This window comes from Sinocyclocheilus anshuiensis, unplaced genomic scaffold, assembly GCF_001515605.1.
Source record: "Sinocyclocheilus anshuiensis isolate Anshui unplaced genomic scaffold, SAMN03320099.WGS_v1.1 scaffold889, whole genome shotgun sequence".
Lineage (NCBI taxonomy): Eukaryota > Metazoa > Chordata > Actinopteri > Cypriniformes > Cyprinidae > Sinocyclocheilus > Sinocyclocheilus anshuiensis.
This window is the reverse complement of record NW_015554115.1, coordinates 76,665-93,690: the sequence shown is the minus strand read 5'-3', so window position 1 is coordinate 93,690 and position 17,026 is coordinate 76,665. Positions and strand designations below refer to the sequence as shown.

At 40.0% G+C, this 17,026-nt stretch overlaps 1 protein-coding gene across 1 annotated transcript in view; it reads left to right on the top strand.

The window, feature by feature from the left end:
- fbn2a (fibrillin 2a) overlaps positions 1-17,026 on the top strand; it is a 138,544-nt gene that overhangs the window by 94,508 nt on the left and 27,010 nt on the right. Inside the window, 8 exon segments of the mRNA XM_016462171.1 lie at positions 179-304; positions 919-1,038; positions 2,320-2,442; positions 2,594-2,725; positions 13,230-13,355; positions 14,312-14,518; positions 14,937-15,062; positions 15,176-15,298. Coding sequence (XP_016317657.1) covers positions 179-304; positions 919-1,038; positions 2,320-2,442; positions 2,594-2,725; positions 13,230-13,355; positions 14,312-14,518; positions 14,937-15,062; positions 15,176-15,298 — 1,083 coding nt within the window.

The following is a 17,026-nucleotide window of genomic DNA, read 5'->3' as shown; positions in this document are numbered from 1 at the left end:
GATGCACCTGTGTGTATATATATATATATATATATATATATATATATATATATATATACTGTTCTGAGAATTAAGGCACACTGATTGTTGTCTGTGGGGAAGAAATAAAACATTAAACACAGAGTGCACAAATCTGAAGCTGTACAGGCTGAACATGCTGTATCACTGTATCTCTCAGACTTAAATGAGTGTGTGGAGAATCCAGAGATCTGTGTGAACGGCCACTGCATCGACATGGATGGCTCCTTCCGCTGCGAGTGTCCCACGGGCTACATGCTCAACTACACAGGAACACGATGTGATGGTAAGAGAACACTGTAACTTTCAACAAAATATACTTTAAAAGTACTTTTGTTTGCACCTTCGAATATATTGCATTTAAAATATTAACTGTGTGCCAGTTTAGTTAAAAACAAGGATTATTTATGAACATTTTTGTTCACCCAAAAATAAAAATTCTGTCATCATTTACTCACCCTCATGTCAGTCCAAACCCATATGGCTTTTCTTCTTCTTCAGAATACAAGACAATATTTTGTAGAATGTTGGCCACAACCACTACAGACATTGAGGGGGAAATCAGCATCTCCCACTGAAAATGAATGACTTCAGGTCACTTTGACTGTAAATAACTGAGATTATGCAGATCTCTTCTTCACTGATATTAGCTTGACATTTTGCTCATCCAGGGGCCATGGTTCTCCCCTTGTTGGTGTGGGTTTCCTCTGGGTATTCTGGTTTGCCCCAAATGCAGATCAGGTGAATTAGACATGGATTGAATGGACAGAATTTGCTGGTCCATTAGAAACTGTATCTCAGCTGGGTGATCATCTCATTATCAAACATGTGACAGTTTATTGAGGGTTTGAATTTTCGACATGTTCAGCTAACAGCATTCTGTTCTCTCTGTGTGTGCAGACATTGATGAATGTTCATTTGGAAACCCCTGTGGAAACGGCACATGCTCAAATGTGATCGGAGGATTTGAGTGTCTATGTGAGGAGGGATTTGAGCCTGGACCAATGATGAGCTGTGAAGGTCAACTGATAAAATCATCTGAATATCTGATATGACATTTACTTAACCAGCTTCAGTGTGTTGACATGTATGATGTCATTAAAATGGAAATTGTTTTTTTCTTCTGTCTATATTTGACATAGCAGTCCCACTTTATATTAAGTGGCCTTAACTATTATGTACTTACATTAAAAAATAAGTACAATGTACTTATTGTGTTCATACTGTATTGCAAAACACTTTTGCTGCTATTGAGGTGGGATATGGGTAAGGTTAGGGACAGGTTAGTCTCAGCCTCAGACATAACGCCGACGGAACGTTGGCTAAACGTCTGATGCATATGGCACACAAAAGTGGAAACACTTCAGGAGTTTCGAAGTCGTAATCGGATTGTTTGAATTATACAGGATTTCTGGGAGACGTGCGTGTCGCGTTCGTTAACGTTCCACCTGGAAACAAAGATGCCGTGACACCAAACCCCCTCACGAAAGAAGAAAGCCGTCATTGTGTTTACAACTGTGATGACGAGCGCTTATCAGGATCAACTAAACGCTGGATTTTCAAAAGTATTTTGTGTGGAGAGTTATTGTGGCGACATTTCCACGCCACGAAACGTGACGCTGAAACGAAACGAACTGTGATCGGTTGTTTGACATATGGGTCAAACGGCCTCATGCGCAGGCTTTGGCCAATGAAAGCTGCCATGGATTCCAGACCTTCAGCCGTCAGTCTGAAGGTCTGGCTACGCAAGACTAGGGACAGGTTTGATGGTATGGGTAGGTGTAAGGGATGGGTCAACAGTGTAATTGATAAATGTAATTACAGAAATTAGTTACAGATGTAATTACATGCAGGTATTTTTTTTTTATATATAAGTACAATGTAAAAACATGTATGTACACAATAAGTCATTGTACCAAATTATTAATTTAAATGTAAGTACATAGTAGTTAAGGCCGATTAATATAAAGTGGGACCGACATAGCTACCAATTGATTTACCCATATTGATTACATTATATTCAAATTAATTAATCAAATTAAGTATCAGTATTTGCTATGACAACCCCCCAATTGAGGATAATTCAAATGCATGGCATTATTGTAGCTAATGAGTAAATCACCGAATAGTTAAACATTTGCTTAGAAGTCCATATATAATTATTATTGCATACAGTAATCCTGACTAAAATAGATTATTCAGTCTGTTATTATATCTGAGATATAGACTGAGGGAGCTTTCATACAGGATGTGTTGTTATGTCTGTCTTTGACTGATTGTGTGTCATTACTGATTGTCCAGATGTGAACGAGTGCAGTCAGAATCCTCTGCTCTGTGTGTTTCGCTGCATTAACACTTTGGGGGCGTATGAATGCAGCTGTCCATCTGGTTACACTCTGCGAGAGGATGGACGCATGTGTCAGGGTACAACTTATTATCAGTAATCAATGAGTTTGGTGTGAAACTTTCCAACCCTAAGCGATCGTAGTATTCAAGATTAATACAAATGCATATGTGTATTAATGTGCATTTTTAAAAAAGCGTTCTTGATGACATTGAGCTTGCTTGTGTTCAGATGTAGACGAGTGTGCAAACGATCTTCATAACTGTGACTCCAGAGGAATGGAGTGTAACAATTTAATTGGCACCTTCATGTGTGTTTGTCCAGCCGGGATGATCCGCAGGATGAATGATGACATGTGTCAAGGTAAAATATATTTTTTAAATCTAATTTTATTGAACTGATCTGCATTGCTGTTCACATTTACAAAGACACTGATGGAAAAAATTATGTTGAATTTACAAATGATAGTGAGTCTATCATTCATACCCAGTTTATGAGTACCAATGAGGAAAATGAAGAAAAGCTTCTTTGCACAGGCTATCCGTGTCCTGAACCAGGACAATGCCAACAATGCCAACAAGATTTAGTTGCACTATACAACACCATATTAACATTATACTCCTTTTATTATTACAGACTGCACAAGCATAATTGCACTTTACTGCACGTACACATACTGTCAGATTGTTGCTGCTACCATCTCTGTACACAGAGATGTACTCATTCACATATTTTGTACATATATATTCTCTATCTTTTTACTTGGTTAAATTACTATTATTATTATTATTTTCTGTAAATTTTAATAATCTGTATATTCTTCTCTTATTTATATTCTTTATTGTTGTATTTCTTAGTTTAATTTCTTCTTATAGTAACTGTAATTCTATTCATTATTCAACTTATTTCTTAGGATACAGTTTTTCTTTCTCTTCTTATTACTACTTTTATAATATTTCTATTTGAATATATAGTCTATTGCATTCTGTGTGGAGAGTCGTACCAAGCATTTCACTACATATCGTACTGTGTATGATTGTGTATGTGACTAATAAAATTGAACTTGAACTTGAACTTGTTTAACTAGCTTTAAAAGGCTTGCATGGTCACAGCTTGGTACAGGCAAAAGGAGAGAGTTGTGGTGAGGATCTAACGGCATCAGTCATAATGGACTAAAACAAAAACACTCTGGAGCATAGAAAAACCACAGGACCAAAGCAGGAGATAAGTAAACCAACCTATACACTGAAAACGGACAAAGAATTGAGCTAGGGGGATTCTTCAGACGGAACCAAAGGATTGGGACTGAGGTGGAGATGGGTGCTCGGAAGACCTAGACATAGCCAGAGTAATGTAGGAAACCAGTGGAGCTGAAGCAGTTGTAGGGGTAAACAAATCAAATTAGCTCAAAGGGAATTATTAATGAATTTAAAGGGGAATTTGAAAGAATCGACTCTTTACGACCGAGCAAATTAATCGTCCAGCGCTGATTTGAACGGTCCGTAACTGTCGGCTCTACAATGGATACCAATATCCGACATATAGTGAAAACACTATTCTTAGCATGATAACAAGATCGGCAGATTAAGGCAATAAATTGATAAACATAACACAAGACACTTCTCTTTAAATACAAATGATATTTTATTGACTAATCTAACGCATAAAGCTAGCACCTAAGACAAACACACGCGCACACACACATTCACACGAGTTGCAGAAAGGAAGAAAGTGAGGAAGAAAGAGTTTAAGAGAGTGAAAAGATGTAATCCCAAGTTTTGTAAGACCTAACTGAGTAAACCATCAATCATTAATTCAACCCTTCTATCGTTTCTTAGGCAGGGTTATTAAATTTCATAGCTATGCACCAGTTCAGAATGAGAGGCATTACTTGCGTTTGTTGCGTCTCTTTGAATGGGGATTCCTTCTGTGGTGTCTGTTATTGACGGGGTTCCCATGTGGGTTCACTGGTGGTCTGTTCGTCACTGGAGTGACATCTTGGGAGGCCGATCAGGTTGTGGTGTTGGCCAGTGGAGCGGAGTCTCGTGGTCAGTTAAAGTTTGAGGCTGTAGTTGTATAGACTGCGGCTTAGTGGCGAAGATTAACTAAAACGGGACTCTCGACGGAAAGAAAAGGAAGAAACTAAAGAAAAGAAAGAAGTGATATGGGATGTTGTCCAGTCTTAACCCATCCTAAGCTGGGAGAGTCTGAGCCCGAGACTGAGTCTCGGTCTGGATCTGGTTCTCTGTCTGTATCTTCTCTTCTGAGTATTGGGTTTTAAACCCAGCTGATTATTCTGGCCCCAAGTGGAGCTCTGAACAATCAGGTATTGTCTTCGGTTCAGGAGGTGACTGTTTCTCCTCCCATTACTGTAAATCAGCATGTTATCTTTTAGTCACATGGGCTCCAATTTCCCTGCTCTTAACTGGGTACAATTTAAACATGAATTTAATCATGTGGATGTGATGCATTTTACACAGGTTTGATTAACATCATGATTAAAGAAATGGAAGGAAGAGAAAGAGATTCACTCACTCATACCAAACAAGATAGACTTGCGAAAAACCATTCAATAGTTAGTAATAATTTCATGCGTAATGCATGATCAAAGCCTAATGTTCACACATATGGGTTTCAGACATGATATTGAGTTATGCAATTAAATGACATTTGATTATAAGCCCTTTATCATCGTTTTGAGTATGATCTGATGCATTTGAATATTATGAGTTTCTAGGTTTAGAGAGGATATGGTCCTTTAAGGCAAGCTCTTTGTCTTGAGTGGGGAAGACTCACCAGGTGTTTAGCTCATGCATTTCTGTGCTTTTGACCATTTGTTCTTGGTTTGAAACAACATAAATTTGACCGGTTATTCCTTGAGTTGAAAGGGTTTCTTTGTTTGAGGTTAACCTGTGGGGGAAGTTTGTCATTCTCAGTCCAGATGGTGTCACATGACCTGGGTTGGGGTCGTAAAGTGTTGCTTTGGATTTTGACTTTCCTGATCAAAGCAATTCTTATCAACTGATTCTGATCAAGTCATCTGTTGATTCAACCATTGGTGTCTGCGTGGCTCAGTTCCTACACAGTGTGCAGCTGAGGCATAGCCACAGACCTGCAAGTCTGTGGTGGACCAAAGGAGACGAGGGACCCCAGTGGAGCGATGACATGTCATGGTGGAGTCAATGGGTCAAAAGGCTGAGGCTGTGGCAATGACTCTAAAGTCTACAGTGGATGTAGCTAGCTAGGGCACTGTGGTTGTGCCAGTGATTCCTGGGGACTGCAGAGGGGCAGCTGAGTAGAAGGCCGAAGAAGACAGACAGAATTACTAGTTAAACATCAGAGTGAACATCCATCTGCGGACGGTTGTTCATATTAATGGGCAAATCCAACATCAGGAGAAAAGTGATTTGTCAGTGGACACGGCAAGAGCACGTAAGTGTTTTGCTTCATACCAGTTTTCTGTTGCTGTTGTTTAGAATAAATATCTGCTAGTAGGGAGGATTAATTCATTTACTGCTTATTTTATTTAAAAATGTTGAATTTTTTTAATTGCTGATTGTGCAGGGTTAGGGTTTGCTGTAAGCTGTAATTAGAATCTAGAAAAATACTTTTTGCTACTTGTTAATTTGTGCTTAAGTGGAAAACTGTACCGCAATAGTTGTGATTTCAAGCCATTTGCATGCTATAGGCTTTGCTGAGACCTGCGTCTCTACCTGTGCGACTCAACCGAGCAACGACACCGACAAGGCACAGTAGTATCTTTCCCTTATTCTACTTCCCTTCCTTTCCTCTCTCCACCACTTTAAACATGTGCTTCCATTATATTCCTGTTGTCTCTCAGCGGAAACACTCTTACACAACAAGCAGGAGACGGCGCAATCATGCTAACCTGCATCCTATCCACACTTATTCTATTGTACCCCTTTCTTTTCCTATGGGCCTCTGGAATTGTCAGTCAGCTGTAAACAAAGCTGACTTTATTCCAGCCTTTGCTACTCAGTCAGCTCTACGTCTCTTGGGCTTGACTGAGACCTGGATTAAACATGAAGGGACAGCTTTCAGCCACACCCCCTGTCAGGTTGGGTGAGGTGGGGGTACTAATCTCCTCATTTCCAAAAGCTGGAAATACCTTACATTCTCTTATAACTTTAACAATACTTCCTTTGAATTTCATGCCGTTACAGTCACACTCCCTGTAAAAATCCACATAGTAGTTATTTATCGCCCTCCAGGTAAGCTAGGCAACTTTCCAGAAGAACTGGACATGCTGCTGTCCTCATTCCCTGATGATGGCAGCCTTCTAGTACTTTTGGTGACTTCAGCATCCACCTTTAGAATCCACATGCTACTGACTTCCACTCTCTCCTAGCCTCTTTCAGCCCACCACAGGTACCCATAATCAGGTAACCAGCTCGACCTCATCTTTACACGCAATTGTATCACAGATAACATCTTGGTCAAACCCTTTCATGTCTCGGATCATTTCATTATTACTTTTAATCTACATCTACCTTCTTCTGCACCACCAATCCCTCTGCCAGTTTCATTTAGACAAAATCTAACATCTCTTTCTCCTTCTGGACTTTACTCTGTGGTATCGACCTCTCTTCCCACCCCCACACATTTCTCATCATTAGATGTGAATTGTGCCAGATACCTTATTTTCTACCCTAACTATCTACCTAGACAATATCTGTCCTATTTCCTCCAGACCAGCACGTGCTACTCCCTCCAATCCCTGGTTAACCGATGTCCCCTGTGAGCAGCGAACTAAACTAAGGGCAGTGGAGAGAAAATGGGGCAAATCAAAAGATTCAGCAGGTATCAGTCACTGCTATCTTTATTTTCCACCAACGCTTATGCTGCCAAAACTACCTTCTTACATAACAAGATCAACAGCGCATCAGACACACGCACACTCTTCAAAACATTCAGTTCCTTTGTCCCCCTCGGTCACCTCCCACCACCTCTTTATCTGCTGACAATTTTGCTAATTACTTCACAAACAAAACCACATCCATCAGCAGTCAGTTCATGGCTCCAATAACCCAGGAACTCACAGCAAACACTCACACAGCTGAACATCTTCTCTCCTCCTTCTCTCCTCTTACAGAAGATGAAGTCTCTAAACTTATTCTCTCCAGCCACCCTACCACCTGTCCTCTAGACCCAATCTCCTCACATCTCCTACAAGCTATTTCCCCTGCACTTCTGCCTTCATTCACACACATCATCAACACATCTCTTCTCACAGGCATTTTTCCCACCGCATTCAAGCAGGCTCGGGTAACCCCACTGCTTAAAAAACCTACATTAGACACCTCAATTGTTGAAAGCTACAGGCCCGTGTCTCTCCTCCCGTTCATAGCAAAATCACTTAAATGCATTGCGTTCAACCAAGTGTCTTCCTTTCTCTCACAGAACAACCAGCTGGACAATAACCAATCTGGATTTAAAAGTGGCCATTCAACTGAAACCACATTGCTGTTAGTCACTGAAGTGCTATGGAGTGCAAGAGCTGAGTCCAAATTTTCAGTTATCATATCACACACACTTCTCGCGTTTATTGCCATCTTGTGGTAAATCGCTTGTTGTATTCCTCAACTGTAAGTTGCTTTGGATAAAAGAAGCCCTAACACAGCATTACTGTTCATTGAAGCTCTAAACTAATCTTCTTCACCACCAAATTCCGGTTCCTGTCTACCATGCTACTGAGTGGTTTGCGATTGTAGATCCGTGTAGCTTTGTTATTCTGTTGGAATCTCTTACTTTTTACTATCACTCTTTGTTGTTTAACCTGCTAAAATAGAACTTAATTCTTACCATATTTCTGATATTATCTATCAAACTAATTTGAAACCATTCACTTTTTAATCTAAACTGCTTGCGCAGTGCGTTAGCATTCCGTTAGCTTGTTAGTCTTTTATCTCTCGCTCTGTTTATCACAAGTTCATTAAACAACTGTGGTAAGTCGGAATCATTCAGCAATCATGGTGAGTAATGGCTTCTTCTCCTGTTATTGCCACTTGCACTGCTTGCCACATGTATAGTGTAGCTTTCTCTGTCAGCGGCAATGGATTCACATGTGATAAATGCAGGGAAATAGTTAGGCTGACAGAGAAGATTTCAGAACTTGAGACATGCATCCAAACTTTAATGGAGGATAGTAAGAATGTGAAGGTCTTAGATACGTCTTTGGATTCAACTAGCTTAGCGAGTCCTGTACATAAGTCAGTTCCGGTTGCAGAGCCCCCGCGGCAGCGCGATTGGGTGACTGTGTGGGGTGGCATAGTTGCAGGACAAAACACCGCTCTTCCATTCTGATCAAAACATTAAACAGTTTCTCCCCACTCAGTGACGCACACACTGAGAAACCTGATGAAATCGCCATAGTTATTGGTGATTCTATTGTACGGAACGTGAAAATAGAGACACCAGCCACCATAGTCCAATGTTCACTGGGAGCCAGAGCGCCTGATATCTTGTCAAATATAAAAGTGCTGGCTAATGCTAAATGTAAATTCAGTAAGATTGTTATTCACTTCGGCAGTAATGATGTTCGACTTTGCCAGTCAGAGATAATAAAAATAATATTAAAGAGGTGTGTGAACTTGCAAGTATGATGTCAGACACTGTAATATGCTCTGGTCCCCTCCCTGCTTATCGTGGTAATGAGATACACAGAAGACTGTCATCACTCAATGGCTGGATGTCTAAGTGGTGCCTGCAGAATAGCATAGGTTTCATAGACAATTGGGTGAGTTTTTGGGGCAGAACTGACCTGTATAAAGGACATGGTCTTCATCCCTCCAGGGGTGGTGCCGCTATTCTCTCTAGAAATATGGCACAAAGTTTGCACTTGACTAACTGGGGCTCAGGTCAGGAAGCAGACAGACTGGTTAAACTAACTGTCTGCCAGCCAACTCACATCACAGAAGTCAGTTAATTCTCAGCACATAGAGACTCCTTCACCTAGATATCATACTATAGAGACTGTCTGTTCCCTGAATTAGCAAATACAAAAAATGTCCAAACAGATTTAAGGGTAACAATTTAATTGATGTTCAACAAATAAAAAACAGATATAATACAGATAAACAAATGATAAAGCTTGTCTTAATGAATATTAGATCCCTTTCTACAAAAGCGCTTTTTGGAAATGATATGATCACAGATCATAACCTACACTGAACAAAATTATAAACGCAACACTTTTGTTTGCCTAAGGCACACCTGTGCAATAATCATGCTGTCTAATCAGCATCTTGATATGCCACACCTGTGAGGTGGATGGATTATCTCGGTAAAGGAGAAGTGCTCACTAACAGAGATTTAGACAGATTTGTGAACAATATTTGAGAGAAATAGGCCTTTTGTGTACATAGAAAAAGTCTTAGATCTTTGAGTTCAGCTCATGAAAAATGGGGGCAAAAGCAAAAGTGTTGCGTTTATAATTTTGTTCAGTGTAGTATGATAAAACAGCGCTGCTTTTTTTTCCCACATACACACGACTGAAAGGAGCGGAAGCGGTCGACTGTGGCATAATAAATGCTCCGCTGCTTTCTAGCCATGTGTCGCACTCGTTCAGCGGCCTCGTTTCGCTCCGATGGCTTTCAGCCTCACCCTGCTTCATTCTACTATGTTAATAAATCATTATCTCATCCATGAACATGATTTCTGCCCGAGTCCCGTCGGATTACATCGGCTGTGGGGATGAAGACCACAACTCCCATGATTCCACACTCAGTCACGGCGTCATCAAACTACGCCTTTGATTCTTTGTTTATTTTGAATACGCACCCTCTAGCGGCGAAAAATTACATATTGTGCCTTTAAAAGTACTTAAACCATTAATTATACAGTAACTTTAACAAATAAGCACAAGTCAACCTGCCATAAGAAACAAGACCACAGGGAGACGCCAAAGGACTGCATACACAGATCCATGCAGAGTAACTATTCACACCAAAGTACAAATGAAAAATGAAACCATTCTTAATGTGTGGAGACTTGGCGATCGTAAGGCGGGTCGATGTCATCATTGAATAGTTCCTCTGTCAGAATAAGCGAATTTGAAGCGTTTAAAGCCCATATGTACATAACTGATCCTCAGAAACTTCTCCAAAACGCGCTTCTTTGGCTAGCATCCGTTATAAAACACTTGCTGTACATTAATTGTGACAACTACATGAATATACAGGACTGTGTTCAAGCAGAAATATGATGTTATAGCGATCCGTGCACCATGAGCGCAGATATACGGTTTGTTTGCGCATTAATAATAACGGACAAATGCGCGCCTAGTGTATGACTCCTGTATGTCACTATAATAGTCTTTACTGGGCGGCGCTAGGGACTAGCACCCCCATACATAAAAAAGATTAAATAAAATAAAAACATTTGACTCACATGGATAACTCGTGCAATGCAATACGTGACGTGATTTGCAGTCATTCGTAAAGCATTTTATTTTAAAAATGGATCGGTTCCTTGTGCTAAGCCTGTCCCCGACTAAAGATTTTTTTCTAGTCAACTAGTCACACGTTTATATTAAGTTCTTTCCGCAGGAAAAAAATAAGGGATTGATCCATGTCATACAGTAAGCGTGATAATACTCCCATACTCCTAAACACCTGAAATGAGCCTATATAGCGATTTTATTATTCATATAAAAAATAATCTATTCTGGATGCTGTTACAGAGGACTACAAGACTACAGAGGCACACTGTGTGAAACTACAATCCTATCCTATCCTATGCATATATATATATATATATATACTGTATATATATATATATATATATATATATGGGCGATTCATGATATATATATATTAGTTTAATGTGTATTAAATTGAGCAGAAATTAAGGGATATACTGTAATCGTATGTTTATGCATGATGCCTTCAGCTCAAAACACAGTTTACAAACATCAGCATGGATTCCGATCATGGAATGAATGAAGCAGAATTGCATTAATAACAGACTTATGTATGACACTTACACCATGTCTAGACCGGACGCGAGCAGTGAGACGCATCGCGACAAAAGACAGCAGAACCTATTTATTATAATCAATACTGTCTACACTGAATGCAAAATTCCCAACAGCAAACGGATTCCCCGTTATTCCTGACGTAGTCCAAGCTCTTTGCAAGGGGCGCTTTGTCGCTTCAAGCAGTCGCTTGTATAGTATTGCGCCGCGCAACAAACTCCTCTTGCACAGCGCAAAGTGTTGTGGATAATATACAGAATATACACAGCGAACACAAATATGCACTATGAAACAGTAGACATGGGCATCAACATAACCTCAATGCTGCCCTATGCCCTACCAGAATCTCAGTCCCCATAATGCAGCATATATTAGTTCCACATAGATCATATTAGAGTCCATCTGAAATCAAATTTGACACTATTTACTTTGTTAGCATACATTGCTAGTCTTGAGGTGAACAATTAATCTGTGCAAGTTTACTCAGAAAAAAAAATGTTTTTCTTAGTAAACGTTAATTAAAATTTGAAAATTAGCTTCCACTCTTCAATGGCATTCCTTTTCTGATGGTGTCAGTTTGACCGCTTGGGCAGAATATCCATAACCACTCACCTCCAACCATTAGTTTGCTGCAATAAAGAGATGAACAGTAGGTGTGGTAAAATAAAACCATGTCCTCTATTCAATATTCTGTTTCAGTTGGAAATACGTCACAATACTGAAGCATTGCTTAAAATAATTAGTGGGAATTGTCAGGTTGGTTAGTGGGTGTAGGAATGGCAGGGTTGGGTTTGCACACTATATGCAACAATGCATCCAACAAAAATACTGATCACACTAGATTGTAAAAGAATCAAGCGTAGCATTAGTTCTGGCAGGTCACGTTAGTCAAGGTCGCATCAGCTGACTCTCAGCTGATCCCCATCAACCTATGGGAATACGACACCTATCTAAGCATTCATATATAAGGTCCCGCAGTAGTATCAGCAGTTTTCGCATTGCTCAATAGCTAATTAAATGGCGAATTCGGCAGGCAAAACACCATCATCACTAGGAATCGGGAATTTAGAGAAGTGGAATTCGCTTCCCCAATGGTCTCACCTCCGATTCATTCAAGTTTGTTAACATGAACAAGTTTATTCCCCGAAATGATTATAATCCACTTCACAGCTGCTATGTTTCACTCTCTCGAACATCTTCACAAGCTAAGTTCCATTTAATGCTCTCAGGTTATCTGCAACATGTGTGTTGCTAAGGCTATCTGTGTTGCTTGGGCTCATTAAGTTGTTTTCAGTTAAATGCTTGTGCTAGTTCATGCATGTGCAGTACTTATCTGTTGTCACTGGCAACACGCTTGTCATTGCAATATGCTGCGCTTAAACGGCGGTAGTGTCATTTCATGCATTCTGAGTTATTTACACTGTTAATTAAGAGTTGAATTCTTATGCACGTGCGCGCACTCAGCGATCAAGCGAGAGCGAGAGCTTAACGTGTTTCTTTCATGGTTAAGTAAGTCTTCGGCCGTGCCGCAGTTACTTGCTCGAGTTACTAGCCTGCCTCCGTTTCTGATTCTCCTTTGAATCAGACAAATTCTAAAATGTGTACATAACATTATTGAACTTTAACGATATCTGCATACATTTATGTTGGTTCTGTTCTGTTTACCCTGGGGGGGTTATCGCTGCTCTCCCTGCTCTCATCCATGCTAGGCTGCATGGATGCGCAGGGAGTTCTTGCCCAGAACAGAACCATACCGCTAATCCAAACTGTATGCTAATTGTCAATCATCTTTGACGATAGTGGTCCTGACAGAAATGTCTCTTTTTTTTATTCATCCTCATTCGCCTTTTTAATTATATTTCCTCTTTACAGATGAAAATGAATGTTTGACTCAGCCTGGGGTTTGTGAGAATGGTCGATGTGTGAACACTGTGGGCAGCTACACGTGTGAATGTGGCGTTGGATTCAAAACTGACTCTACAGCCACACAATGTCTTGGTAAAACTTCTTTCTCAACCCTGAACATAAAGGCCGGGACACACCAAGCCTACTTCAAAGAACTAGCGGCAACAGAAGCCGACAATGTCATCGTCGCCTCACGTCGGCAGCGTCTGGACCAAAAAGCTGCAAACTAACACGTGCATTCTTCTCCTACATGAGAGGAACTGTCTATATCAGATCAGAATATCAGTTATGTTGATAACTTTCTTCATTTTAAGCAGCTCATATTATTATGAAAATATTTGCATATTGGAATGCTTGAAGCCGACAAGAGCTGACGTGTGGAACACACCAAACAAAACTAGCCCGACAGACGCTTGCCGAATTGTGTGTGTCCCGGCTTAAAGCTGACCATACTGTATGTCAACTAGCGTGTGCAATATTGACAAGAAATCAAATGCCTAGGTCTTCAGCTCTGCTCCCGGGGACTCACTGTCCTGCAATTTTTTTCTAACCTCCTTCAGCACACCTGGCCTGTGATTTTTCAAGTGATCCTGAAGACCTTGATTAGTTGGTTCAAGTGTATGGGATTAGGGTTATAGGCTAAACTCTGCAGGAGAGTGGGTCCCTAGGAGCAGGGTTGAAGACCTATGGCATAGCGCAGGGGTGAGCTACCTGGAGAGCTACCGTCCTGCAGATTTCAGCTCCAACCCTAATCAAACACATCTGAACCAGCTTATCAAGGTCTTCAGGGTTACTTGATAATTACAGGCAGGTGTGTTAGAGCAGAATTGAAACTGAAGTCTGCAGGACAGTAGCTCTCCAGGAACAGGGTTGGAGATCCATGGTGTAGCGGATGGGCACACAGGGCATTTTTAAACTGTGATTTCTCCCAGAAAGTGATTTGGCCACAATGATATGCACTACGCCACTGAATGTGTGTGTTGTGTATTGTGCATTTTTAGTCTCTAATGAAATGTGAATTGATTCGTGTTGTGATGTTTGGCTCTCAGATTACAGGCAAGGCTTTTGTTTCACTGACGTTCTGCACACCATGTGTCAGATGTCGTCCAGCAGTCGTGTTCCTGTCAGCAGGTCTCAGTGCTGCTGTAACAGAGGCCACGGGTGGGGGGACCAGTGTGAGCTCTGCCCTTTGCCTGCTACTGCCAACTACAAGAAACTCTGTCCATATGGCCATGGCTACGCAACTGACGGGACAGGTGCAGACACAAAAAAATCACACTCATGACCAGCTTTTTTAAAACAGATGTAGCAGCAGTGACCTAAAGCTCAAATCTTACTGGTTGGTGCGTTGCAGGCCTTACCAATGGTTTATTTAAAGACTCTGAAACTGAGACATGGTTTTAAAATCCAAAGAAATACCGGCAGCATCATAAGTGGGGTGTAGGACAGGTCATTAGCTCGAAGTCCTAGGCCAAAAAAAGGAGGCATTCTTTGATAATTGATTTTAAGATGGGAAAGTGGCAGAAACAGAGAAACAGCCCTACACTGTATGTGTGTAGCACTACATACAAGTTCGCAGTGTGTTTCATTTGTCAGAAATCCCAATTATGGGTATCAGAGTATGTGAGATTATCTTTTAAGACTGAAGTTGTCAGTAAACCTCTTTGCCCACAGATATAGATGAGTGCAAGCTGATTCCAGGTGTTTGTGCCAATGGCATCTGTATCAACATCATGGGCTCGTACAGATGCCACTGTAAACCAGGATACATCGCCTCTACTGCAGGAACTGCATGCGTCGGTATGCCACAAACACTCAGCACTGCTTTGTCAGTCATTTAAATCCATGTGATGTATAAAAGCATTATTGTTTGATATTCCTTGTGATCATGGTTGTTTGAATGTTTCTGTCAGATGTTGATGAATGTAGTATGTCCCCAAAACCCTGTAACTTCATCTGTAAGAACATGGAGGGCAGCTATGTGTGTTCCTGTCCCCGCGGTTACACGCTGCAGGATGACAGCAGGACGTGTAAAGGTGAGGAAGATGAGTCGTCTTCTTTTGGCCACTTATCTTAGAAATATTCTGTGCATGATACCTACACAGATCTTTCTTCATAGATATGTATGCATGCATTGTATGTCTGTGTAGTGATTTCAAGTTTAGATAGCCTCACACGGGGCACCACTAAATTAGTGATTTTACATGTATGTAGCACCACCAGTGTAATGGCTTTGAGGTTAAATATAAATATAAATATTTAGTTTTGGTCACACTATTTTACGGGGCACCAGCCAGGAATATTGCCCTGACAATAAAGAACAATCATGGAAGATTGTTGAATAAATAAGAATTACATAAATTATAGGACGTTGTAGTCTGACCAATCTTAAGGATTTGAGAGATATCGTTAACTTGTAGAGCCTCTTACTGTATGAAGGATTTGAGAGATATCGTTAACTTAGAGCCTCTTACTGTATTATCAACACAAGGAAGACACGAGTGTAATAAAAGGGGTTTTATTAACAGAAGGATAGACAAGAGTAACTAACAACTACTAAATGGGTACAATGAATGGATAAAGTGCAAAATTGATAGATGCAAGTGACTGAGTTGGAATGTTACTATGGATGTTATCTTATGGAAAGGTAAACTGTTCTAAATACACTGCAATCCTCAGCACACAGTCACTCACACAGTCAGATAATAGTAGAATAGTTTACCCAGGACAGTCGGTTTGATTCAGTTTTGTCAGCATATAGAATACACAAAGTACTCTACACATATTATTATTATTATTATTAATATTATTATTATTATAAGTAGTAGTAGTAGTATTAAATGTATATAGCGCCTTTCCCAGGATCAAGGATGCTTTACAAGGTACATCAAATACAACAAATACTCATTACAAAGTAACAGTTAAGTGGAGATTGGACATTTGCTTAATCCAGTCACAGATAAGGCAGTTGCATATAACACAAATTAAGTAATAATCATAATAAGAATCAAGTCATGTCAAGTAAAGTCATCTTAATTTGTATAGCACTTTATACAATACTGGTTGTGTCAAAGCAGCTTTACAGTTTAAAACAGGAAAATAGTTTGTCAATAATGCAAAAAGACAATAACTGATTAATTTGTCCAGCTAAAGTGAGTTCATTGATGATTCATTTACATTTATGAAGTCATTTAGCAGACGCTTTTATCCAAAGCAACTTACAAATGAGGGCAATGGAAGCAATCAAAATCAACAAGAGAGCAATGATATGCAAGTGCTATAACAAGTCTCAGTTAGCTTAACACAGTACACATAGCAAGGGTTTTTCTTTTTGTTTTTTATTATATAATAAATAAAAAGAAAACAGAAAGAATAGAAAAAGACTAGAGCAAGCTAGTGTTGTTAATTAAATAATAAATAAAAAAACGGATAGAATACAAAAAGATTAGAGAACCTAGTGTTTTTTTTTTAAGAAAACAAGAAGTTAGTAAATGAATAGAGTGCAAGTCTAAAAGGGCAATTTTTTTTAAAGAATAGAATTAGTATAGAGAGTGCTAGAGTTAGAGGGTCAAATAAAGCTGGAAGAGATGTGTTTTTAGCCAATTCTTGAAGATGGTTTAGCACTCAGCTGCTCGGATTGAGTTGGGCAGGTCATTCCACCAGGAGGGCACATTTAATTTAAAAGTCAGTGAAAGTGATTTTGTGCCTCTTCGGGATGGCACAATAAAGCGACAGTCACTTGCAGAACGCAAGCTTCTAGAGGG